The sequence below is a fragment of the Nilaparvata lugens genome, chromosome 2, assembly GCF_014356525.2.
Source record: "Nilaparvata lugens isolate BPH chromosome 2, ASM1435652v1, whole genome shotgun sequence".
Taxonomy (NCBI): Eukaryota; Metazoa; Arthropoda; class Insecta; order Hemiptera; family Delphacidae; genus Nilaparvata; species Nilaparvata lugens.
Genome location: NC_052505.1, coordinates 72838219 through 72866205, shown reverse-complemented (window position 1 = coordinate 72866205; position 27987 = coordinate 72838219). Strand labels below are relative to the sequence as shown.

The 27987-nt window shown below is 33.9% G+C and overlaps 1 protein-coding gene across 1 annotated transcript; it reads right to left on the bottom strand.

The window, feature by feature from the left end:
* Positions 1–130: 130 nt before the first annotated feature.
* LOC111062760 (FAS-associated factor 1) lies at positions 131–25514 on the bottom strand. The gene is made up of 15 exons (XM_022350449.2): positions 25194–25514; positions 23728–23796; positions 19283–19535; positions 16687–16858; positions 13804–13960; positions 12258–12365; positions 11680–11809; positions 10873–11018; positions 9958–10112; positions 9017–9153; positions 7639–7801; positions 7152–7248; positions 6408–6542; positions 5545–5622; positions 131–965 (listed from the first exon to the last, which is right to left on the bottom strand). Exons 1-15 carry the CDS (start codon positions 25230–25232, stop codon positions 885–887), a joined length of 1920 nt encoding a protein of 639 aa, XP_022206141.2. The 5' UTR covers positions 25233–25514; the 3' UTR covers positions 131–884.
* Between the last annotated feature and the right edge of the window lie 2473 nt (positions 25515–27987).

Here is a 27987-nt window from a genome sequence, read left to right as displayed (position 1 = left end):
CTGTATTAAAATCTTCTCAATACAAACAGCATTCATCAAGAAAACTTCAAAAATAGTAGTTATTGCTATAGCTATTATTGAGTAAAGAGGAAAAGACGCAGTAACCAAATAGTAACCAAACTCCAAGAGATAATAGAGTAAACAAAATTTTATTTCTTGTTATATCAAACAGTATCGTGAGTTGCTTAGCATACCATTTGACAATACAGTTAAACATTACATTGCAAGTAAAAAAGATACGACAGCGTTCAAATGGATTCTTCCACACTCTTACAATCATATCTCACTTTATTTGTCTTTATAACCGTGTTGAAATCATTTTGCGCCAAATATTAGAATCGAATCAATAATTTAATTAACCGAAATGAACATTAATGCTAAAATTATTGGAGTTGCATCTCATTAAATTAAAAATATTTCAACTTATAATACAGAGATTTGATTTTATTTACACACCAGATTCAATTACAAGGTTATATTCAAGGTTACTGTACAATATATTATATTCATCAGCTGGTTTGGTTTTAATTTTATTAAATACCATCATGCAACTCTTGCAAATAAATCCTGAAAATTTCAATTTTACCAAACTTTTTTTCGACTTTCCAAAAATTAGGCCTAGAGGTTTCATTACTGTACTCTTCGATAATTTTCAGTTGTGACTATTAGCAGTTATGAACATATTAGAAAAAATGTAGTAAGGAAGTAATAGATAATTGATTAAATTTATTAACGGACATTGCGGAATTTAAAATGAATTCAAACACACCAGAGAATCTTCAAGTTGTTGAGAAATGAACAAACACAGCCGAAGTCTTGACGTCCTTAGACTATATGCCATCACTTTCATTTTCAATTGGTAGAGCTCTCAAGCAAGGAAATTTCTATCGTTCTTCCAATATCAGTGTTTCTTGTGGATACAGCTTCAAATCTTGGATGGTTGAGTGGACGTCAAGTGTGGTCAACTGTAAATTATAAAATAGGTTAATGTTAATAGATTTTGTTTTGTTTGAGAAGTTTGTTTTAATATGTTTAAGAGCAAACTCAACTAACCAATAATAAAATCTTATTTTCCTTAGTAATATATTCGATTTTTGTAACCTGATAGTATATAAATCGAAATACTCTGATACATATAATCAACGTTTTCAAAATGGTGATGTACACACCAGACAGAGGTTAGTATACGTATATACTCAGTGCTGTTTTTTCGTAACAATATAGGTTCCGGTACGCAATGTTTCGGAGAGTTCAAAGGGTATTGAGAAGAGGAAACTTTTTAATTAAGCTATTCTACTCGCTTCAATTGCATGGGGTTACAATACAGAATATTTTTACTTTCCTTGCCCTATTACCATAGGTAAGGAAAGTATTGCTTTCCGAAAAAAATTAAGGTACCCCAATTTATAAATTTCTATACGTTTCAAGGTCCCCTGAGTCCAAAAAAGTGGTTTTTGGGTATTGGTCTGTGTGTGTGTGTGTGTGTGTGTGTGTGTGTGTGTGTGTGTGTGTGTGTGTGTGTGTGTGTGTGTGTGTATGAGTGTATGTGCGTCTGTGTACACGATATCTCATCTCCCAATTAAGTGAATTATAATTATCGAGAAATATATAAATCTAGGGCGCCCTCAGTGCTTCGAGTGAAACAAGATTTAAAATGCTAGCTCGTCGGAAGGTTATATAAATAATATTGAAATTAATATAAAACTTGCGCAAGTCTTGAAAAGTACAAAAAACATATTTTACTAATTAAGAACTATATATCAGACTTACATGTCTAAATATACACAGATGAAATACATATCTACATTTAAAGTTATAATATATATGCTCACTCGATCATTAATTTTATTAATAAATTATAAAGATATGAATGAAGCTCATATTCACGGGATAAATTGATTTATCTAATTTCCATCAGAGGCCGAACCTTTAGCCCTGAGATATATAGGGTGCGGCAGTCAATCCCGCATTTTTGAAATAGGTGTAAAAAATAAACGGACGTAGATATCAAAGTTATATTCATAAAATATGTTTCTACATTAAAAAGCATTTAAGAAACATTGAAAATAATCACTGTTTGTAAATAACATCAGCAAGATGGCGCCCTTCCCGAGTACGGCATTAGCGCAGGCGATTTGCGAAGCTGTTCATAACATCACGAAGCATAGGCTGAGGAATTCTTAGGCTGAGAACTTTAGATATTGGAGTGACCAGAACCCGCAACAATTACATCAAAAACCTCTCCATTCATCTAAGGTAACAGTTTGGTGCGCAATGTCCTCGTCGGGTATCATAGGCCCTTATTTTTTTGAAAACGAAAGAGAGCGATCTGTTACTGTGAATGCTGAGCGCTATTCAACAATGTTAAGGACATTCTTCATTCCTCAGCTTCGGCAACATGAAGTGAATGAAGAAACATTGTTTCAACAAGATGGAGCAACAAGTCACACAGCCCACGTGAGCATGAATGTTCTTAACGGAGTTTTTCTAAACCGAGTGATTCCCCGCAATGGCCCGGTTCCGTGGCCGCCCCGTTCACCAGACCTCACTGCGTGTGATTTTTTCTTGTGGGGTTACCTAAAAAGTAAAGTATACGAAGAAAGATCTCATACTGTTGGTGAACTGAAGGCAAGAATCCGGCTAGAAATTGAGAGAATTCCTCAGCCTATGCTTCGTGATGTTATGAACAGCTTCGCAAATCGCCTACGCTAATGCCGTACTCGGGAAGGCCGCCATCTTGCTGATGTTATTTTCAAACAGTGATTATTTTCAATGTTTCTTAAATGCTTTTTAATGTAGAAAAATATGTTATGAATATAATTTTGATATCTACGTCCGTTTATTTTTTACACCTATTTCAAAAATGCGGGATTGACTGCCGCATATATATATATATATATATATATATTATATATATATATATATATAATATATATATATATATATATATATATATATTCGTTGATATTTGTGTAATATATTTATATCAATTTTTACGGTGTATCCTTTATGTGTTTCCCTATCTCCATGCATGACCAATCTCGTTATAATTTATCTAGTTACCAGTATTGAAATATTAATAAGATTACCATCCGACTATATTCTTCACCGAATAAGTTGGTTAAGACAGTGATATACAGCATTGATAATCAAATCTTTGGAAATAATACGTTCCAGAGATTTATATAAATTATCCAATATCATTAAATACGACCAGAAGAATCTCAAAATTATAGCATTAAGTTGCAGCGGTGCAAATTCTCGCATCTATACTTGCGGATTTTGACAAATCAGTCACAGAAATTGTGAACTGTTGGAGCGGCCGACGTCAGTAACCGGCAAGAGCAGAGAATTGCGGGAGCTCCTGGTCGAGCCAGTAAGAAATTGGAATTATATATATATTCTAAGAACCACAACAAGGGTTATATATTTTATTACTCATGCTCTATCGACTGCAGCCAAGCAGGGCAACCCGTTATTGAAAAAATTACGTGACATGGTCTGTATGTGTGTGTGTGTGTGTGTGTGTGTGTGTGTGTGTGTGTGTGTGTGTGTATGAGTGTATGTGCGTCTGTGTACACGATATCTCATCTCCCAATTAACGGAATGACTTGAAATTTGGAACTTAAGCTCCTTACAATTTAAGGATCCGACACGAACAATTTCGATCAAATTCAATTCAAGATGGCGGCTGAAATTGAGAAAATGTTGTCAAAAACAGGGGGGGGGGGTTTCCTCGATTTTCTCGAAAACGGCTTCAACGATTTTGATTAAATTTATACCTAGAATAGTCATTGAAAATCAACTGCCTTAAGTCCCATTACTGTAAAAATTTCAGGAGCTCCGCCCCATCTATGCAAAGTTTGATTTTAGATTCCCAATTATCAGGCTTCAGATACAATTTAAACAAAAAAAAAACGAGTGGAAAAGATTGAGCATGAAAATCTCTACAATTGATCTCTAGTAACATTTTCACCTAAAATTGAAAATAAGCTCGAAATTCAAGAAAATGTGATTATCCAATTGCAAACTTGGCAACTGTACTGTTGATTCTATTAATGATTCACTATGAAGAGATAGCAGACCTCGTATGTCTCCAGCGTTATTGTCCTGTCACCAGCTGGCTCAGATATTTGTTTATAAGTAGACTTGAGATGTGCGTGAACACTAGCGTCAGGTGATCAATTCTCATAACGGCAAGGAAAGTTGTGTTAGTAGTGCGCCACACCAGATTTTTTATTATTATATTTTGTCCCAAGAGGTGCCGGTACGGCGCACTGGCGCGTACAGTCACAAAAAAACACTGCCTATACTACATTGTCCTGAAATCTGAATGGTGAAAATAGTAGCTTGGCCTCTCTTTGAAACTGGCAAAGCTACTGAAAGCTCCTTCATAAAGTAAACACCCTAATTTTGATACAGATGGAAATTACTGAGATATTGCAATTATTCAAATGTTAATGAATTAATAATTATTATTACACGAAAATCCAAATTAAATGCTGTAATTCACCCCGAAGACTTCTGCTATTGCAAATATTGACAACAGGGTAAACAGCTAAATGGAAATTCGATGAGCGCTACTATTCAAAAATGATTAGTCAGCCCGGGAATCGAACCCAGTACCTCCTAATTGCCGGTCAGGAATGCTTACCCTTACACCAAACTGACAGACAATCTCTGGATAGCATTAGCATTCGAATAATTGCAATATCTCAGTAATTTCAATCTGTTGACTGACTGGCCGCTATGGCTTCGTATAAAATGAGCGCTGCAATTCAGCAATTCAGAGATTGTCAGTTTGGTGTAAGGGTAAGCATTCCTGACCAGCAATTAGGAGGTACTGGGTTCGATTCCCGGGCTGACAAATCATTTTTGAATAGTAGCGCTCATCGAATTTCCATTTAGCTGTTTACCCGGTTTTCAATATTTGCAATAGCAGAAGTCTTCGGGGTGAATTACAGCATTTAATTTGGATTTTCGTTTAATAATAATTATTAATTTTAATCCCCTCCGCCAGGACATCTTTCCCATGTTTTATGATACCCTTGTAGAAGCAAGTATTTTACCGTTAGAACAAATGAATAAGTTCTTGCATTGTAATTTCTCAAATTTTCATCTCTATTCAGATTTTGATCAAGTATATAGTGTGAAAACCCGCCGTCTCGTATGAAACACTAATTAATGTGGTTCATATGATGAGTAGGCTGCTCGAGAACAAGCCACACTCCTTCCAAGCAACTGTTTATTCATGTATCCAATGGCGTTTGCAACGACATTCTCGACTGAAGGTCAATTTATCGTCTAAGAAGTATACCAAGATATTTGTGGCTTATTACACGTTTGTTTTCAGCTTTGTTTCAGTCCAGTATAAACTGAGCAACTAGGTACAAATATATGCATGTAAACAAATATAATATCATAAATATATAAAAACTAGTCTAGATGTCCAGATCGAAATTCGGTTCTATCTCGACCGTTCAAACTTAAAATTTGAAAATAAAAAAAGGTTCTATTGAAAATCTAGTGCACAGTTCTACTTACATCTCTCCTTGGCCAACTACTAATCACTTTGTAATTTTCTGTATGATAACCTTTGACAACAAGATAGTGCAAGACCACCTGAAAAATCATACGAAATTTATTCAAAGTATTTTGAAAAGAGAATTGTTTGTTAGAGCAAAATATTTATAGGCCTAATACAAGAAAAGTACAACTTTCTCAAGTGGAAAAAATCAATTGAAGTGATATGACTCGGTTAGCATTCACTATGGCCCTATAAATTAATGTTTCTTAGTAAATCAAATAATTTTCCTATAAATCTGACAATTCATTGAAAAAATGCCACGTTATTTACTTGACGGATAAGAATAGCTTCCTCTTAACCCATTTCATTACAAATAAAATATGCATCAAGACCATGCTAGTCTAGTACACGGTGTCCCACGAACAGGTTTACACGTTCAATTTATATTACGTACCCATCAATGCACCAAACATTTTCAAATTAAAAATATAAAAATATTCTGGAGGCCTAATAAAAGAAAAGTACAACTTTCTTAAATGTAAAAAATCAATTGAAGTGAGATGACACGGTAAGCATTCACTGTGGCCCTAGAAATTAATGTTTCTTAGTAAATCAAATAATTTTCCTATAAACCTGATAATTCATTGAAAAAATGCCACGTTATTTACTTAACAGATAAGAATAGCTTCCTATTAACCCATTTCATTACAAATAAAAAATATTCATCAAGACCATGCTAGTCTAGTATATCAGTAGTAGTTATAAAAAATGACAAAAAATATACATATAGTATAAAAATAACATAAATATCCCTATCTAAGATAATAATTGACTTGAATTTTTCCTAAATGGGATGTAAATAAATAATGAGATTACCAACCTGTAAACTATTCAAGATTGAGAAGCGTCTTTCGAGGAAATCACCACTTGGAAGTCTGAAACGAATTTTGGAAATACCTTCACTAGTCTCATCCGGCTCGTCAGGTAACTGCGATTCCAACAACCGCCTTTCCGCCTGCAAGTTCGTCAAAAAACATTCAAGTTAATCAATTATTATTTACATTTATCATTACGAATTTTTCCATCACTAATAGTTCAATATCATAGTCTGCGTATTGCAAGACTACGATGCATTTTCAAAACTACTATTTTATATATTACGAGTCCCTATCATGATAATTTTGTTTAGGAACACTGACTTATTTATCGGATACTTTGATGAACTGAGGCCCGGTTACAGAGTCGTTACATAAAATCAAACAACTATGTGAGACATAGATTAGAATCACTGACATAAATGGTTGGTCATTGCACAGTCGTTTGCCGAAGCGTGATAGGAGAGGCAGTGGAAGTAGCTTATTATTCGATATGAATTTAGGGTTTTAAGGATGGTATAATTAGATCCATAAATATTTGAAAAGTAATATCTATACATTTGATATGGATTTATAAAATGGTCGAGCGCAGACCAGCATTGAACTCTGAAAACATTACTCGAATAAAATAGTTTAATCTTTATAATAATTAAATACTATACGATGCTGATAATTAAATTAGCGTTAAAATAATTATATTATTATGGACAAGCTGATTACAGAAATTAATATAAATAGCTTGAAAATACCTCTTTTCTGGCTTCTTCTTGTTGTTTTTCTTCTTCTATCCTCCTTTTTTCTTGCGTTTCAATCATGATTTGTTGTTTTTTCGCTTCCTCTTTGGCTCTGGGGAAAAAACAATTTGGAATAGAAATTTTAAAAATTATTACTTTTCAAATAATGTTAGCACACAATCTTTTCAAATTACCTCGTAGCAATTTTAAATTGTAACGATTAAAATAGTAAATTTGGGCTTTACTCAGAACAAAATGATTTCTATCAATCTATACGTGATATCAAGTTGAATCTGTGATCCATACGGGAAATTATAATCAACTATAAGTAGGGAAGCATCTTTTGTATTTTGACATGGCCGACATAAATAGTAAAGTTTTTGTGGCAATTAATATAATGAATTTGAATAATAAAGAATTATGAATAGTTGAGTATTATATCAGTCAATCTCTTCAGCTGCTAACATAATAGTAGCCTATTTCTGTGCATGAGAATACTCACTGGTCTATTTCGAGAGATGCTTGATATGCTTGATCCTGTTCGATTTTGATCATTTCTCTGGCGGCTCGTTCGTCTTCCTCTTGCACTTCGAGTCTTTGCTGGTCGCTGAACACATCCACCGCTTGAATAAGGCTCGTCAAAAGCTCACTCACACCGATGTTACCTGCCGTCACAAAACACTCATTCATCATCATTGAAATGCAAACTCAACTATTCCTTCTCAAATATCCATAAAAAAGTAAATTCGTATGGCTTTTGTTGGTGGGGAGTCCCACCGCCTGAATATATAATTTAAGCCGTCGATGGGCCCCTTACGACTGTTATACTTCAGCCGGGACCGACAGTTTAACGTGCCCATCTGATAACACGGGAGTGATCTGGTTTAAAAACTTTTGAAATTGAGAGGGTTTGAACCCGGGATCTCTATGCTGCTACGCAAGCACTCTATCCACTAGAACACGGATCACTCCTTCAAATATCCATGATAATGATAAAGTATGTATGCATTCATGTTGTCAAACTTCTCCATAATATTGATAGAACAACTGTATTATTTGTAAACTCCATTCAGGGTGTCTAGCAATTTGCATCACCGAAATTCAAGACTTTTCCCCGACTTTTATCAAGACTTGAGTTGGAGTTTCTCTATGCGTTTTTCAACGTTGAAACGTATATGATTTTATGCCTGTTTTTTTGTTAAACTTAGAATCAATGCTTAATTTCAATTGTGTAAATTCAACAATTACTGAACTGTACTAAAGTTACAATAACTGTACTTAAAGTAAAACACCACCCTTAATGCATCTTGTTGCATCATCTCACCCTTTACTATGCCAAAAAGTAGAATAAGCAGGAAAGACTTGCCAACACATAAATGTCAAAAATATCAGATGTTGGTCCAAAAACATCGGTAGTTGCAAAAAATAAATAAATATTGTTTGGGTAAACAAAACTAGTTCCAAACACCAAACACTATTTCAGGCCCACTCAATATAAAAATATCTCAACTCAATACTCACTCAGCTAGCTTTCTCTTTTACAGCAAGAATTTGGTCAATGACTGATAATCATGCTAGCAAAACTCTTCAATATGAAAAAATGAAAAACTTTATAATCTATGAATTTTCCCCGACTTAACTTCCAGGATAATTTCCGACTTTTCCCGACCTTATTTAATTTCCATACTAATTCCCGACTGCTAGACACCCTGTCCATTTTTATAAATTTAATTAAATTTCAGAACACGATACATTGAAATAATAGGTGTTTTCCTATTGTTAACATTTTGATGAACTTACAACATGTCGATGAATATGACACAAATATACTACATTTTAAATTTTCTATAGTTATTTATATATCAAAAAATCATACATACCATTTATTACTGAGAAAATTTCAGTGTTAGAACGCATTCTCATGATGATTATCAACGCTGGCAGTCTTTCAAGGTCGATGCTTCTCACAGTAACAGCTGCCATGTTCCCAAGGCTTTTTGACACGGAATTCAGGAACCTGAAAATTCCATCAGCAGTTGTATTATAGTTGCACTTTGATATGTGTGAATTTTACTAAAATGACGAGATTTTCTTGAAATAATGAAAATCCGACAAGTTTCGAGAGTAGATAAGGAGAGTAGAATAAAAAGTAGAATAGCCCTAAATAGAATAGAAAGAGTCACGAAACGTTATTGGAGAGGAGAGAGAAAATGAATTAAGAATAAAACAAATAGTTTGAGAAATTAGAATAGCTACTAATAAGGAATGAACAAGAAATCAATGCCACTGGATTATTTCATAACTGTCTTAATGAACGAATTATTGGAAACCACTTTTTGGACTAACAATATTAGTCTATACAAAGTTCTTACTTGAAGCGATATTAAATTTTGAGTGAAGGACAGTAAAGTGCATCTTTTCACTCATTCAGATAATGTGGTCTCCTACAGAAACCAAGACAATTATCGGCAAAATATTATAAAGTACAGGGTTGAGTAGAGGTATGGATGATTAGAAATTTCAGTTACACATTCATTTCAAAACTGAACTGGAAATTTATTTTTCCAGTTTGTACAATGAATGTTTCAATGTTTCTGAGTAGATCCGATCATGTAACTATAAAATTAATGAGACCCATTTCGACTTGATGTAATCATGTACGACTCCCTCTTGGCTTTGTTTAGAAATGACAATCATGAAACAGTGAACATGTTCATCATACCAAAAAGTCTATGAAAATTGAATGAGTTGTATTGATGTAATAATATATAAAAAAAACTATGTATAATTTCAAGTGTTATGTGAGATGAATTGCACTCACTTAGTTTTGTTGGAATCGAACGTGAGATCCCAGCCCCAAACCAAGAAGTTGCTGTTCAAGTACTGCATCACCGATTCAAAGCAAAGCAGCTCAGTGCAGAATACATTGGACAACACGCTGCCATCGTGATGTAGATACACTGCTAAAGGCCTTCTCTGAAAATTGAAACAAAATATGTGGTTCAGAGTCAACAGTGATATCAGTTGACGTTTTTAATGAATTAAACAATTATTCAGTATCCTAGAAGATAAATAATAAAGATAGACCATGTTAGTTAGACCATGATAGATGATGTTAGTAAACCAGTCCAGCTTCAAGTTGAGAACATTTTGATCAAGTATCAAGATAATGGATCGGGTCGATGGAGTTCTAGCTGCAAGCTGCACTCTCACATCAGAGCCAATGCATATACAATGCATATCCGCAAACAGCAATTCTTCCCATTCAATTTCGAAACGGGGACCAAGGTCATTCTGACCTGTTCGTATACTACAGCAGTATAGCTACTAGTGAGCTTTCATAATGTTATTTTATTCCAACTTTCTTAAAAATTTCGAAACATAAAAATACAACAATATCTGTACATTTCGAAAAGCATAGAAACATTCAAATGATTGAACGCTGTTGATAGATCAGAATAGTAATACTTAGTTTTAGAAATTTGGCTAAAACTACAGAATCATCATTTTGGCCTCTATTAGAAGAGATGCAGGAGTTCAATAAGAAAAAATAATAGTTCAGTGGGATTCAGTGGCAGGAATAAGCTTTTCTATCTTGAATGTATATAAAAGATTTCCAATGCGTGTGATCCAGCTTTGTTAAGACTGAAGTGAAATTGAGAGGTTTTTTTAATGATAATTTATAGCTCATTTCGTTTAATGTGATTATATTTCTCGTGTATTGATGATCTCATACCTCTCTAGCAGGTTTTAGACACGAGTCTTTGATTGCATCCTCTAATGTGCCTGGGAAGAAGTAAGGATGCAAATCGCCATATCTGTTTGTGAATTCGTCGTTGAAATGGATACAACCAGCCGTTTCATCTTCCACATTATCTGGAACTAATTTAAAAAGCATTGACTATTAATGAACCGATAAAACATTCATTTTAAAACAAAGGATTTCATTACAATTTTAAAGAGTTAGCAACAATGCAAAAAATTATTTTAAAATTGAAAAAGAAGTTTTTTAGCAAGGCACGCAAATTCTATAGCTGTAATTGTGTTTGTACAAGAGTTCAAGAAGATGGGTATAGAATTTGACAAGCAGCACAAAAATACTATTGCTAAATGAATGAAAGTCTCTGTGACATTGCATTGAGCTAATTTGAATGTGTGGTTTGTTCGAAATAAAGATTTAGTCTATATAAGGTTTATTTGAAAAAATATGTTAATTGGGTACAATTAACAATAAAAATCGAAGACATGAATACTTGTGATACTATCGAACGGTATTTTGACAGAGCTACCTGAAGTCAAGTGCCTACAACGGCAACGGTCAACGATTTTGAAGAAAACGCTGCGCTTTGCGCCGTAAGCGACCAGCCTGGTAATAATAATAATAATAATAATAATTATTATTATTATTATAGACGTTAAATCGTAACTCATGAAAAGTAAATAAATCAATAAAGTTGATGTAAAAATGTTGACCAATAACTTCTAGAAATCAAAACTGCTGCTTGTATAACTAATTGATCAGATAATATTTGTTTCCACTCACTCAATGGCTGCAATTTCCTTGAACCAATTTCTTCAACGAACATTTCGTCTTCTCCAGTGAAAGATTCCGAAGCATCTTCAAATTCTTCAACAGAACTATCACTATCCATCACTTGGTCGACAATAACTGGCTGTAAACGAATAGTTTAATTAATTTACATTTCTTACAATTTAAATAATAAAATTTAGTGTTTTCTAAGTACGTTGAAAAAAATAATTGAAATTAAGTAAGAGATGAATGTTTCAGACGCATTAAGAACTTGATTCTCGTGTTACTTGCAGATTATAGTATATTGAATATTTTGTACATCAAGTCTTGCAAAATCTTTAGCAGCTGTTGTGAACTTCATTTTGGATCAATTTACAATAGGTTTCTACAAAAATAAGGTAAGCATTATGTGACATTTCAATTATATTGTGTGAAATTACGTTGAATGAGCAAATAATAAAGAACAAAATGACGTTGACCTATCATCATTTATTGATTTTAATTGTTGAAAGATAACAACTTTAAGCAAAAGTTACTGTGATTTTACCAAGTAGCACTATGCCCTGTTTAGAAATTATTGATTAGCTTACCCTCTTGTACTCCCTTTTTGGCCGCACGCTCAACTTATGCTCAGGAATTTCGAGGCGAGCGCGTGACAGCGTACATCTGTCATCTTCGATAGGCCATCCAGTCCAAACCTCAAACAATATTATAAATAAGTTAAGATATTTTGAAAAAAACATTCCATTCATGCAATTTCTTTTTTGTTTGAACCACATATCTAAGATATTTCGGCTTTCATTATTGGAGGAATTTGGTTCAGGAAACGCCGATTTTAAGATCTAATTAAGTGGTTGATTAATACTCTTAAATCTCTCTAATCTATTGAAGAGACCATGTAGTAAAATTGACAGGGTAAAATAGTGGAGATGAGAGAAATAAATTCTAGTATTGACCTCAATTCAACTTCATCCTAAATTTATAAAAAGATCAAGAGAAAATTTTTAATACTACAAATTATGAGATAGTTCAACCAATCATATACCTATGTTAATTCTAATAAAATTGGTAACTATGATTGTATTGTGCTCGAAAACGTTTCTTGTGTAAGATATCTTGGTTCATAGCTTGATGAAGGGCTAACTTGGAAACATCATGTAAATCAACTGCAGAATAAAATGTTAGTCTATACAATATTCGGAAGTTTTATAGAATATGTAAACTGTGCCCACGTGAGGTATTATACTTGATTTATTACTCTATTATAGACTCGATGCTTCAGTATGGCATCGAATGTTGGAGATGGACTTATTTATCATCCTTAAAGCCACTAACTACAGTTCATAAATGTATTATTCGTGTGATAACATTCAAATAACGGAGTGAACTCTCTTAACTAATTTTCAGACAATTGGAAATATGACCCCTAAGATATTTGTATGTATACAAAGTCTTGAAAATATTTTTCATTTGCAGTGATGGTGCAGAATGACAATGATGACGTTGCTGATGATGGCAGAAGAGCTCTAAGAAGTACATTTGATAAATTCATTCCTAGGCCACGGAAAACAGCATTTAAAAACGTTTTTCATTTTTGAGCTCTAAATTATATAATTCTTTGACAGCTGAGATAAGAAAGATTGGAATAATGTTTTGTTTTTGATAAGTGTAATTGTGACAATTTTGAGGCATTTTTTTAAAACTTTAGAATAATTCAATAACTACTTTCTACTATGATCAGGCTAATAGTGATTATAGCTTTAATTTAGTAGAAGGATAAAATTATTTATTCATCATGTTTATATAATACAATTTTTGTAATTTCTTTGTTACTGCGGAGTACAGTGACTAGAGAACCATTTCTGTTTTTATTTAAAATAATTATGAATTTTGATGGTTGACCCAAAGAAGGTTTCTAACCTTAGCGCAACCTAATTATTTTTCGTTATGTACTGTAGATTAATGTATTTTTTATATAAATTTTATTCTGTGTATTACACTGTGTGTGTCATATGTTGTAATGAAATATTACGGAAAATAAAATATTATTTTTATATAATTTATTGTTTTTCAACAGTGATAGAACTTGAAATATAACAGATATGGTAAAAGAAAGTACATATAAAAATAACTTACTTGATTTTTCACAGTTATATCTATAAGTAGACGAACTTCTGCTTTGACTTCACCAATAGTTTTTGATCCTAAAACTTCTAGTCTGTGCTCCTTACATTTTTTCTCATCAAATATTACTAGATTATATTTTTGCGATAAGGTGTCACTTGATGAGGAACTGGAAAAAAATAAAAATAAACAAATGAAAAATAAGTTTAAGGACGGAAAATTTAAGTGGATACTTTGGTAATACTAGAGAAAATTTTTAATTTAATGACGATAAAGAATGTCAGGATAACCAACAAACTTTTTCAAAAAAAATATAAGTTACTAAAGAAAATCTCAAGGATATTAATTTATTTAAAGAGAACTAGCTTGACTATATCAGCAACATTAAATTATAAAAATTTGAGAATTTAATAAAAACGTATTTTAATAGGGCTACATGAATTGTTCAATTATTTTCTGTAAATTTAATAAAAAATAAATTTTGATTGGAGAATGAAAACAAGACAAATTGTGTTCATACAGAGTATTTATAAAACCATGATGTCAAATAAGTATTACAAATGAACTAATCATTATATAAAACAAATTAAATGAACAAACCACGCGTAGGCCATAATTTACACATAAGAAAATTAGAAAACTCTACAAGAGAACAATATTAGAATGTTTAGTTATTCATGACGTTTTAAATGATTTTAACCTAAACTCAAATTGATACAAAACACTAAGATAAAAATATAAAACAGCTGATATAAAAGGCAAACGCATAGGTCTATCTGTTGGATCAAGAAACACACCAAAAGTGGGACACTGACAAATGTTCCAACACAACACTAAGCCCGGTTACACAAAAGCCGGTTACATTATTTTTAATCGTAATTAATTTCACGAGAACCAGCTTTTGTACAACCGGCACTTAGAATCAGCTGTTGGTGAGAAAAAGCAAAATAATTGCTTGCCAGATAGCCGAGTTGACTTCAGTCACCCTTCAGTCCGCTCGTGCTACCTGGTAGCGGGTTCAAATCGAATAGGCAGGGAAGTTTGGTCATCTCATAATTCACCCTTGCACTTCACATTACCCACGCACAAGCAAAAAAGCTCATGTGTGCATCATCCGCAATAAAAAAAAAAACAAATTCTGAGGACATTTTGAGTGGTGTGTTGGCTTAGTGTCAGTGAATGTATTCAAGAACGTTATCTGTCAAAAATAGCCTAGACCAGCTATTCATGTTTTGTTATATCAAAGGGGTTTGTATTAATATATTCCTCTCCAGTATATACCTATTACTGCATGTTACCTTATTGTACAAGGAAGAGCTGAGAGCTTAACACACGCAACCGGAAAAATTTCTGACGGGAAAACATCGTCAAGTACTGTTCAAAATCAAAATACAGTAACGTGATTGCTTTGATAGTACTATAGAGAAAATATAGCATAAGAGGATATCCCACCGCATAGGACATTTATTTTACAACTTTCACTGTTAACTCAAGCCGATAGTCCTAGTAGTTCTTTTTCTTGAAGGTAAGTGACGCTGCTAGTCTCTCATACTGTACCGTTCTTACACTCTCAACCTATTGGATAAAAAATTAAAATATCGGAATGGAAAAAACAGGCGCTACCCCAAAACCTCTTCTGTTACTAAATTTCGTTCATTAAAATGTTCAAAGTAGGGTTAAGTTCACATTACAACAATCATCACTTCAAAAAAAAAAACTGGAATAAACTATATAATTCTGATTTTTGATAGATTGATAAATAAACCAAATACTATTATATTAAGCGAGCAATTTCTGTATATCTGTTTATATTTTTATATTTGGTTACAGTATTTATGTTCAACGGATCTCGAAAACGGCTATAACGATCTTCATAAAATTTGGAATATAGTAGGTTCATGATATAAAAATTCGATTGCACTAGGTCTCATCCCTGATGAAATGATTCATTAGTATCAATCCTTCCTTAATTAAACCTCTCAACTTTTGATAATACAGCACTATGACAGGAAATACTCCTAAAAACTTCAACCGACAAACTCAGATTGTTTGAACTGATAGGTACTGATGCGACTCAACACAAACAGAAGATAACAGAATAGATTGTTTAACAAGGCAGTTTGTTTAGTCTAGGAATTATTATGAAAGTACCCTGTACTTTGGTTTGTATTTATCGCTTATCATCATTCATTGGTATTTATTTCGATTTGTCTGAAAAATCCTGTAAGATTAGATACCGGTAAGATAAGGTGACAGCCGATCAAAAGGGAGACTAGCAACCTCTTGTCTTAGGCTAGGCGCACACCAGTTAGTCAAGACAAGACATGATCAGACACGTTTAGTCACAATACTTCACATAGCTGCTTATGATGCAACTTACACTGATTAGTCATTGCAATTAGACATGTCTTCATAAGCAACTATGTGAAGTATTGTGTCTAATCATGTCTTGTCTTGCTAACTGGTGTGTGCCTAGCCTTAAAGTGAGACAAGAAACGCTGATATTCAACTACAATATATAATAAATTGTCCTGTTTCTATTGGGTTACGAAAAATTTGTAATTACAAACCAAATGCGGTTATGCGGTACTGATATTTTCATAATTATTTAGAATGGGTATAGTTCAACATAATATAATATATATGTATACTAATAATCTATGCGAGCTGTTCGTATAATTTTTATATGACGTATAATTTTATCATATATCTTAATACATAAGTTATCTCATTTCTCAGAGTTAAATGATACAGAAGTGTAGAATTTTGATTACTGAGATCTTTTGATAAACGTAATTTATTTTCGATGTTATTGTTTTTCAAGTTTTAAATTTACTAGTTCTCTTTGTGTAGTAAGTTTCCTGACCAGAAGCTATTTATTGTAGATTTACTTACTTGACCGAAAGATTATTCTGTTCTGGAACTGTTAAGAATAATAGATTTTCGTGAGGCAGGTTGAGAGATGACAGCAATACTGAATCTGAAGAAGGTGCATTTTCCCATCCATCTAGAATTTGTTGACAAATCGGGATTTGTGTTTTTGCAAATATCAACATTTTCAAATCACCTGAAAAAAAAACAATAGTGTATTTGAGTAATGGATAAGGAGAGATTCGCCACAACTAATCTGCTGCCAGCTCAAGTTTTATATTAAGAACAAATCGTCCAACTTTCATTAGAGCCAATATAAATAAATCAGTATTTTCAAATTAGTATCGCATCGTTCTCATTATTTATTTACTCAATTTATTAAATTAAAAAATATCATATATATTATTTGGAATTGTTGTATACATGTACCGATAATATATAGTATAATATGAATAACAATGTTAATAGTATTTTATCTGTCAATATACTCGAAACATAAATGAATGTTAGATAAATTATGCAATACTATTGATATAACAAATTCTTTTAGAATCTTCAGTTATGAGAACTTCTCTTATAACGTACCAGTACCATCCTTTTTACAAAATGAAAGAACAATGGATAGACCAACTACTGTGATTCTATCTCATTTAATATTTTCAAACCTTCGCAATTCGAGTTACGATTATCACTGACAGATAAACAAATTGAATTGAAGGTTGAATGCAACTCAATTGCTATCAAACATTCTTTAGGCTTCCCATGCATGACAAGTAACAAGTATTTTCATGTAACTTACAGTAATGGAGTTCATCAATTGGATAGATGGTTATGAAAGGTTATTATGCCATCTTCAAATGACACTATTAGTCCAGACAATGAATGCTCAAAAAAGGGTATAGAGAGAAAAGTTTGGAAGACATATTTTGACCCCGCAGTTCTGTTCAGGGTAATGAGGAGGTAAGACATCAAAAGTCCCCTGTGCTAAGGGGGTGGGGTGATTCAAAGGTACCATTTTTTGGTTTCTAGCATATAACTCGAAAACTATGCATCTTACAGACACGACTATTCTTTAAGAAATTGAAGCTTACATAATTTCCTACAATATTGATCTTACAACTTTTTCTATATCTCTTTCTCTTTTCGAGATATCCGCTTTTAAAGATGTTGCATTTTTGAAAAAACACATTTTTCCTCATTTTTTACTATTTTTGCTCTTATAACTTTTTGAATATCTATGGGAAAAATCCATGCTGATCATGAGCTTATAGAGTACCAAATTCTCTTTAATTTTATGTATAATTTCACAAGTTTACGCACATCCCCACGACTGTTGCAGCAGCTTCAGTGTGCAAAAATAGACCAATTGAAAAAGGAATTTGGAGAGAATGTCTTGAACACAATTTTTGACTTTGCAGCTTTGTTGGGACCAGTTAGGGGGTGAGCATATCAAAAGTCCCTATCCCTATCGCTTGTGCTAAAGGGATGAGGGTGGTTTAAAAGTTGCATTTTTCAATGTTTTGCTTACACGCTCATATATTGAGAAAAATGCGTTCAACCGACATGACTAACTATTCATGAATGAAGCTTGTTAAATTCTCTACAATATTCGTTCTGTGGTGATTTGTGATATCTCCAACAGTTTTCGAGATACGGTATACACTCTTAAAAGTGTAAAATTGTTGAAATCACAGCTTTTAAACCTATTTTTTGATGTTTCAGGACCTACAACTCTCCAACAATGCATTATAAAAATTAATGCTCACCGTAGATTTGTAGAGCTTTGTTTTCTCTTTAATTTGATGTATTATTTCACTACTTAATGTTTTCCTTCTATTGCTATAGCGGATTCAATGTGGAGTGTGGAATTTTCAACTCTGCAACAAGTGTCAACTTAGCAGTTCCACGCCTTCAATAGACGGGCTAGAGATGTGTTTTTTGGCTATGTTTACCCCCAACTAGTCTTCATTTAGCTACAAAGTCAAAAATTGTGTACCAGATGTTCCAGACTCAAATTTCATTGTCAAGTGATCAATTGTTACAAAATAAAAATTTCACACCTTTGTGGAAAGACCACGTTGTGACTTGTCTGTCGCTGCGCACACTTGACGCCATCAGCAATTGCACGCATTCAGTGTGTCTCATCTGCACGCGTGGTCATGCATGGCCTCACGTGCACTTACACATACGTGCATACAATGTGATAATACTAAAGTAGTTATGATGATAATGAGCTAGCTAATAGGTTAGCCATTATAGTTATTAACCTAGGTCTAAGGTTATGATCTCAAGGTTCTGTTAGGTTATCTATAAATTCAGTTGTCAATGCAGTTGAAGTATTGAAATGTTTGATAAGGTAGTATTAAAATTATTTTAGTTCCATTTATATTGTTATAAATTTAGCAGCATTTGAATAATTCCAGCAACCTTAAATAATACATATGACTAAAATGAGATTCTGTCGAGATGATTCATAGGAATACAATAGATTATGATGGTGACTAGAGATAGAAACTATTGTTGAAGATGGTTGAGTGGAGTTCAAAGCAGATTGCGAGAGCAACAAAGCGCATGCGCCCTCACTGAACCATCGATACAATGAATAAATGCGATGACTGACCAACACGATTGTGGTCGTTGATTTGCAGAGTGATCATGTTGTCGACGTAGTGGATGTGGAAATGAAGGAGGCGAGTGGTGGCGCCGAACGAGGTCGAAGGCGCATGCGCCATGTCGGGACTGAGTATGACGGGCACCCCGACGCCGACGCCATTCACTACAGGAGCCGGACGCACGTCTATGATCTCAACGTCGGGCGTCTGCTCCGAAGGCAGCGTCTGCGAGTCCTGTGGCATCGCTCTCTGGATTGCTTCCTGCAAAAGCCAACCAACCAACAGTAGTTAACAAACTATTCAAAAAGGTTTGAATAGTTTTGGCAAACCTACCAACAGTAGTTGATCAACTATTCAAAAAGATTTTCCTTAGAAATGTGTTCCATTTGGGTAGCTTGATGATACCCAAATCGAAATACTTAGGAAAATGTCACTAGTAAAAATTTCCCAAAAACGTGTATCAATAGCAATATCAACAATCGCTCGATTCACAGCAGCACTCTCAACTTCCTGAAAAGATAAATGGGTACGCGACTAGGTGCCACCCCGACTACTTGTCCCCTTTTAAAACCGGTTTTTAGGGGACAAGTAGACGTGAGCCATCCCTGTATTCTTGTCTCCTTTCTGAGGAGGTGACAACTAGTCGGGGGGCAGCCTGTCGCAAGGGTGCGAGGTGTCAAGTTGTCGTTTACGGTCATGACTAGTTGGCACCTCCGGTTCAGTAGGTGTCAAGTAGTCGGGGTGATAACTTGACGGCAATGGTATATTTTTACGAGGGTTCAAGTAGTCGTCTACGGTCACGACAACCTATCCCCTCGACTCCACTCCACAAGAAATCACCATTCCAGCTGGCTCTTCATTTGAAAGTTGGAAAATGAAGTCTAATTATCAAGTTCTATATGAAAAGGCATTAAGTTTCCTAATATTGATATAATAAGATATTTTCAACATCATATCTCTGTGAGTGAGCCTTTTCAACCATGGTGCAATCAAGAATAAGTATAGAAACAGACTGTATTGAAACAAGTGTATATAAATAATTATTTATCCTCATATTAATTACCAGACTTCATATAATACCTCAGTTGATAACCAGACTGATAGCTTCATCAGCCAATCATTGATGGATGAAAATTTGACTGTCCTAGTATTAGGCCAATTTACTCGTAAAAGGTGTGTCTGACGGGAAAATATAACAGCAAAATGCTTTAGAATTGTGTTCTACATCTGGTTCAGTCAGTATCAAAAGGGCTTATTATTCATTTTTTCTGTTTTCAACCAACTCGAAAAAAGTTGTCCTAAAAATAGCAAAGACGGCGAATATCTCCCAAACCGGGCGTTTGACGGGAAAATGTTACTGAACCAAAAGTGCTTAGAATTCAATAATAATTCTACATCATAACCAGTAATAAAAATTGGTTGATCCCTCCTCCCTACGCCGTGGGGGTGTAAGTTGTGCCTGCCAACTGGTGCTCTGTAGGTGAAAAGTAGTCAGGGTGACACCATGACGCCAGCGTGCAAGGTGTCATGTAGACGTGAGCCCTCCCCGTCCACTTGTCTACTTTCTAAGGAGGTGTCAACTAGTCGAGGGGACACCCTGACGCGAGGATGCGAGGTGTCAAGTAGTCGTTTACGGTCATGACTAGTTGGCACCCTTGGTCCAGTAGGTGTCAAGTAGTCGGGGGGACAACTTGACGGCAATGGTATATTTTTACGAGGGTACAAGTAGTCGCCTATGGCCAAAATGACCAGGTGTCAAGTAGTCGGGGTGACAACTAGACGGCTACCCAGATAAATGACTCTCGACAGCTTCTTGCACACTCCAAGAATATGATGCTCCCAGGTCAGCTTTGAATAGCTATATTGAATCCGAGGAGGGTGACGGGTGACTTGTTAAGATCCGTGCTGCCAAGAGTACACATCACGTTCTAAGTCTTTCCTTCGTTGAGAAGCAGCTTATTCGCACAGTCCCTGGCCTCAGTGAAGAGTTGCTGCGCTCTCCAGCTGCAGTGGGTCCATTACCCCCACCGATGATTGTGGTATCATCTGCAGAGAGAAGGCTTGAAGGCTTGAGTCCACCAGTCTCAGATCATTAATCTTAACCAGGAACAGCAAAGGCCCAAGCACCGATCCCTGAGGCACGCCATGAGGTACATGTTTCTTATTTGAAGTGGCCCTTAAAAGTGAAACGACCTGCTAAATATCCACCAGGTAATCCGCCACCATGCTCTTCCCTGAAAACAATATGTGGAGTTTTTCCAGTAGGATCCTGTGAGATACACAATCGAACGCCTTAGTCAGGACACATAGCACCAGGCTAACTGAATCATTTTCCTCTAGAGCCTTATAGATTCTGTCTACCAGAGAGAGTGTAACTTATGTGGTTCACCTCCCCATTCTGAGTCCATGCTGCATGCCTTCCAACAGACCTTCAACTTCAACATGCCTTCTCCAGGAGGTCACTCATCTGTAGCATCATGGCTGTCTCAATGAATTTTCCAATGGCACAATCGATACAGGTCTGAAATTTGCAAGAATCTCAGGATCACCCTTCTTGAAAATGGGAACTGTCTTTGAGATTTTGAAACAACCTGGAAAAATCCCCTCCACTAGACAGGAGTTGATCAATTGCAACAATGGTCCAGCTATCGTACTCATGGTGCTTTTCAACAAATACACAGAGATGCTATGGCCTAAACCTTCTGATAATTTTCATCTGGTCCTCCATACTTAACGGCTTGAATTGATCGAAATTATGAGGAGATACAGGCAAATGTAAGATGGGATCAGAAGTAGATTCTGGAATTCCATTTACAATGTCAATCACAGCACTTAGAAACGTATTGTTCACCTGATCTGGGCTATGCCTGCACTATGCTACTGGATGTGATTTATAAGACTCACTAATGAGGCTCCATGGTGTCTAAACTAGGAATAAAGTTTATAATTGAATCTGGTCGTACCAAATTCCAGTTTCATAGAAACTATTTTAATTACCTAATATGAAGCTGGGTGTGTACACACAAGACCGCTTTGACAACTCTTTCATTGCACACGCCCTAAAGCTATACATTATAATAATATAATGTGGTTCACTTATAATTTGGTGATTCGTTAAAGCAATTAGAGTTGAAATTAGTCAATTTCATAGTTTGTTAATAAATTCAATGTCAAAAATGTTGTCATCCACTCATAAATTATAATTTCTAACGAACAAAGTTAGTGACTCAGTAAGTTAGTATAAAATGGAATTGAATAAGGCTAAGGGAGTGATAAAGCAAACTAATAACAATTTATGTAAAATCTGCTTGCTTAAATCAATTGAAATAAGATTTCTAATGTACCGAATGGTTTTTTAGTCATGTTATCTTACTGTTAGTGCATGGTTATTCTTTTCTTATAAAGGAAAATGTTGTTTTGTCGCACGAAGTTGGTAGCCCTACTAAATCGGTGTACACACGACAGAGTGGGTTGATTATACTTGAGCTGTGTTGCATTCCGTGTGGATTCCGGTCGTCTGATGAACAGAATGCCTTTTACCATAAAACATAAATATTAAGGTGAAACCAGTAAATGCGTTAATAATCTCAATGGGTGAGCATTTTAAACATATTCTTTAATACTCTTTAGTAACTAAGTAATATTCATCTGATAAAAATACATTTTCAATTCAACTGAAATTTATTTTAGTAACTAAGTAACTATTCATCTGATAAAAATACATTTTCAATTCAACTGAATTTCCGTTTTATAGATTGCATTAGAAACTGGGTAACAGGACTAAAAAATCACCCTGTATAATATAGTATAAACTAATTAATTTGTACCCTGAATCTTTGTTTATTCAAGCTATATGATATTATCTTGAATACCATACGTACCTTACTACCATATCAACTCTTTTATTCATCTATTTACGAATATTATCTTGATAGATTAACATCATTCAAAATACCGACTCCTCACTCAAATGATTAAGTTCATTGTTTTCGAATCACAAGGTTATAGAAATTTGTTATTTTTGTTAAATTTGTTAATTTGTTGAAATTTGTTTTTTTTTAAATTTGTTATTTTCAAGTTTTTAAATGTTGAAATATTTTCAAGTTTTAAATAAAAAGTGTACTACAAGTTTTATATTGTTTTTATTAATTTTATGGAAATTTGTACAATACGTAAGCAGCAGCAAATAAAACACATTTGTTATTGCTTCCCAAGGATTTATTAGCAAATTTCAAATAAAGTTCAACCATCTAAAATTTTAAAAAATCTTCACCCGTTCAAGAGATATGGCATTTACTGAAAATTGGATTTTTATTACCGAAAACTGAGGTATATTGACATATTTTCTTTGTTTCGACATGCACAACACCATGATTAGAGCTAATTTTTTGCCGGACTAACTGAATATACAGCTGTCAAATAAGCAAACATAGAATAAAAAAACGAACATTACCAGAAGGTTCCATTTAGATTGCTCCAAGTGATCCAATGCTATGCCCAGATCATCAATGTCAGTGCAGGCCTAAAAATACAACAGCACCATCAATAAATCAATGCTTTCATTAAACAATAAAAGGTAATTTTAAAAGAAATGGCTATGATCAGTCAATGATGAATAAAGAAAAAAGTATTAAAATACAGAGTAAAACCAGGTTTGATTTGTTATCTTAATATTGTACGGTTTTATTTCAGGTTCATTATCAAATATCTTGTTAGGGTCTACACTAGTTAGCATTAGAAGAGAAGACTGGCAAAAGTTTTTCCTTTGTCAGAAATATATTCAATGAGCAAATAAAATGAATAAATAAGCGGCCACATTGAGTGTAATCTGTGATCCCATATTTCTATATCGCTATCAACATTCAACGTACGAGTATGTATGTACTGTTATAAACTTATACATTTTAGTGTAGCTCTTATGAATTATATTTAACGAGACGACTAACAGACTGTTTGCTCACAGCTCACAATCAAGAGAAGCTTACAATCACAGCAAAGAGATCTTCAAATTTCAATCCAGTTATGCAAAATGAAAATCAAAAGAAATTAAATATTTATTGTAACATTTTATCATCAAACCGAGAAAACGTTTGCTACGGTACTTGAAGAAAAAGCTTAAGGCAAATTTTAAGGCATCATAGAGTAGGCCTAACACTTATTAATTCTAATATTAAGTCTAGTAGAAAAAAAATAAAGGTACGGTAACGAATTTGCAATCAACTTTTTCTAATTTTAAATTCAGTATTACTGAATTTGACTATTTTCATTGACGGTTAATGTTAAAATAGAGTAGTTATATAATAGCCTACATCTAGCAATGTATGTAAGCTTACATAGATTAAAAAAATGTATTCAAATTTCTTCTTTTATCATGTCTTAGGCTTTCTAAGCTTTCTCTCTGCAAGTATTTTTTATTAGAAACATCCTTTACTATTATCGATTTATAACAATACTGATAAGATTAACTTTAGGCTACTCAATACAAAATTCAAAACAAAGAAACAATGATGACAAAGAACAATTAAATTTTATATTAGTTACCCAAAAAACAATATCTTTTGTATTATTATGTACAAGTACATTTTCTGAATACGTTGGTGATAAAAACATACATTATATAATTAAATAGTCATTATTTGAAGAATAATTTTTTTAACAATGCAATGCTTGGGGTATTGAGCAGAAAATGTACAACTGCATAACAGCTGATCTGTTGAATGATAGAAATATTCTACAGGAAATTAAACATTTAATAATCCTCAATATTATAACAATTGAAAAACAATATAATTATTAGTATTGCAGTATGGGAGGATAAAAAAAATGTTCGCCAAACATTATACATACAAAATTATTCAAGCATGATTAACAATATTAAAAATCTAGCCTATCAAGGAATCATGAATAACGTAAACTTACCTGAAAATTTGCTAGAATTTCTTCTCTATTTTCGGACATCCTGAGTCTTGGAACAAGTGAATTTATTTTTAAAAAATGATAACTAACATACCTTAAAATCGGGTCAAGAGACCTACAAGTAAAAATAAAATTATTCGGAGACACAAGCAATGTTAGACGAAAAGAGAAACAGAAACAGATTTGATGTCTGAGCTGAGTCTGCGTCTGCTCCTGCTGGCTCTGGTCTTGTGGTGATCGCTCGTGTTCACTGTTCTGGCTGCATAGTCATTGACAAAAAAACAATAGCCAATTAGATGATGACATTGATTTTTATTGCTCCTTTAGATGATTTTTAATCCTGTATATTATTCTATGTTCCTTTTTTCTGAAGAACAAAACGCGAACTCCAAAAAAATTATTAAATGATTTAGATGAAAAAGTTTATTTGGAGCTTTTCTCAGCGTAACTTGTCTGGACAAAAATAATCGATCAATTCTACGTCAAATTATTTGATCGTTTTTAATTATATGCGAGATGTACAGAGCTACAGGTGAGCTTCCTGTTGAACCTTTGACAGTATGTTTCCAAATTAACTAGTAGCTCTTTGAACAGTAGACCTCACGAATTTTTCTCATTCACAAGAATCTGATGTCCCCTGTTTGAGATGTTCACAAACTCAGTTTACGTTTAAATTTGTATTCCATATGATAGTCTAATTCATCCAGTTACATGATAATCTTTCCATCTGATGAAAATATTTTTCAAATATATAAATTTTTTTTATAAACTACCTAATTATAAAATTTCTAGGCATCACCAGCAAAAGATAGCTCTTTGCCTGCTGGTGAGAGTTGCTTAACAAAAAATCCTTAAAATAACTAGAAATTGAAACGGAAAGGCTTTACAACAAAAGTAGAGTCACAAAATATACTTTAAATCAATAAAATTTAAAAATGTGGTCCAAAGTAGAATAATTCACAGCTATATTGATAATTTATAAAAAGTCAGAATTCAGAGAAATACCGAACTGAAACAGAAAAAACCAATCCCAGTGCTAGGTTCATAGTGAATAAAAAATATTCTCCTTTAATCCACTCTGTTATGCTCCTCTTTAATATTTTATCATTTAAATCAAAAGGTATTGCATTTATTGATTCGCTGCTTATGTAAATCAATTGTCTCCTAATGAAAGATAACTTTGTAGGAGAAATTTGGAATTTTTCTTTTACATTTGGTCTGAAGTTGGAGACATGTTTATTTAATTTAGGAAATTTGCTTTTATTTTTTAATAAGTATATAAGTAGACTCTGTTGTATATCCATACTTTTTCACTGTTTAAATGAAACTTGAATTTTAAAAAAACACTTTTGAAGTGAAAATACACTTACTATTGTAGTGACGAATTGTTTCGACCTGTTGTTGGTCATCATCAGACTGTGGGAATTTACTCAGATGACAAGGCTATGTGTGGTATGGGATGAAGGTGGAGGAAAAGGTTGTGGTGGGGGTTGGGTTGGTGGATACTTAGTGAGGCGGTAATTTTGAACTGTGGACTATTTTGTCAAAGACTGTGTGGGAAGAGAAATTTACTTGATCATTTGAGACTGTTGGGAAACAACACATCCACAAATTTCAGCTATATGAAAAGGTGCAATTAATTTTTATATGGCTTGTATCAAATCATGAAAAATGAAAATTGAGTGAATACATGTTGAGAGTATATATGAAATTGAAACTCATATATGAGTTAAAAATCTGTGATATAGAATGGTAATAAAAAATTAGGTGAGGTAAGCGATAGTAATATATATATTATATTCCATGCATACATCCAGAATCACTTGCGAGACTTACAAACTCATTCTGAAACTGCTTGCCAATTCAATAAGGAACATTTCCAAGTCAGTTGAATTCGAAAGTTTATTTTAGAATTATAGTTTATTTTTTTAATTTTTTGTTTGCAGTGAAAGAAGTGACAACTTCAACAAGCTTTTCATCTAATAATCGAATTCATAGAATGTGTGAAATAGTATCTGTGAATAGTATACTACTTCCCCGCCCACTTGAAGCTGGTTTCAATGTTCAATATGGTATTAGCTGTCGGGGAGACTAGTTGTCGGATACGATCACGACAACCAGAACCCTCATAGGCCTATCCACAGAGAAGAGGATCCTATCCCTTCTTTGTGGCCTATCCAGCAGGGGATTTACTGTCGGGGAGACTAGTTGTCGTGGGCGTGTGAGGAGCTTAGTTGTCGCCGACAACTAGTCTCCTTCGTTCCAGTAGGGGATTTACTGTCGGGGAGACTAGTTGACGGAAATGGTCGTATATTTTGTCAGGGGATTTACTGACGCCTGAGATCAAAATAGCGAGGAGACTAGTTGTCGGGGAGACAGGTTGACGGCGACCCCAATCAACCACTTGAACTGAAAAAATTTACCCCTTCTCATGTTTCCTGACTTAGACCAGTTTCACAATAGACACGACCTACTGTATATTCATACTGAAAGTCGATGAAGCCAACTTGTACTACCATATCTCCAAATCGTGACGTCAGCATCAGATAGAAAACTTTTCTGTAGAGTTTGTTTACATTGTTTTCCATAGCAGATTGTGTCTATTTCAGAGGGAGCGCAGCTGGAGTTTATCATTTCAATGAATAATAATCTACATCCTTCTGAAATAGCACAATCTGAAATTTTTCTATCCGATGATGACGATTTGGAGAAATGGCAGTAGATGTTGGCTTTAGAGGCTATAGAGAGGTCCACTGCAAAAGAGGGCTATAGGAATTATAACAGGCAGCGATCATCT

Excerpts from the sequence above, each read along its gene's own strand:
- LOC111062760 (XM_022350449.2), bottom strand. The coding sequence starts at position 25,232 with ATGTCCGAAAATAGAGAAGAAATTCTAGCAAATTTTCAG. Across the intron at positions 11,810-12,257 it reads CAAAAAGGGAGTACAAGAGG|CCAGTTATTGTCGACCAAGT; the intron begins GTAAGCTAATCA and ends ATTCGTTTACAG. Across the intron at positions 6,543-7,151 it reads AAGAAGAAGCCAGAAAAGAG|GCGGAAAGGCGGTTGTTGGA; the intron begins GTATTTTCAAGC and ends ACGAACTTGCAG.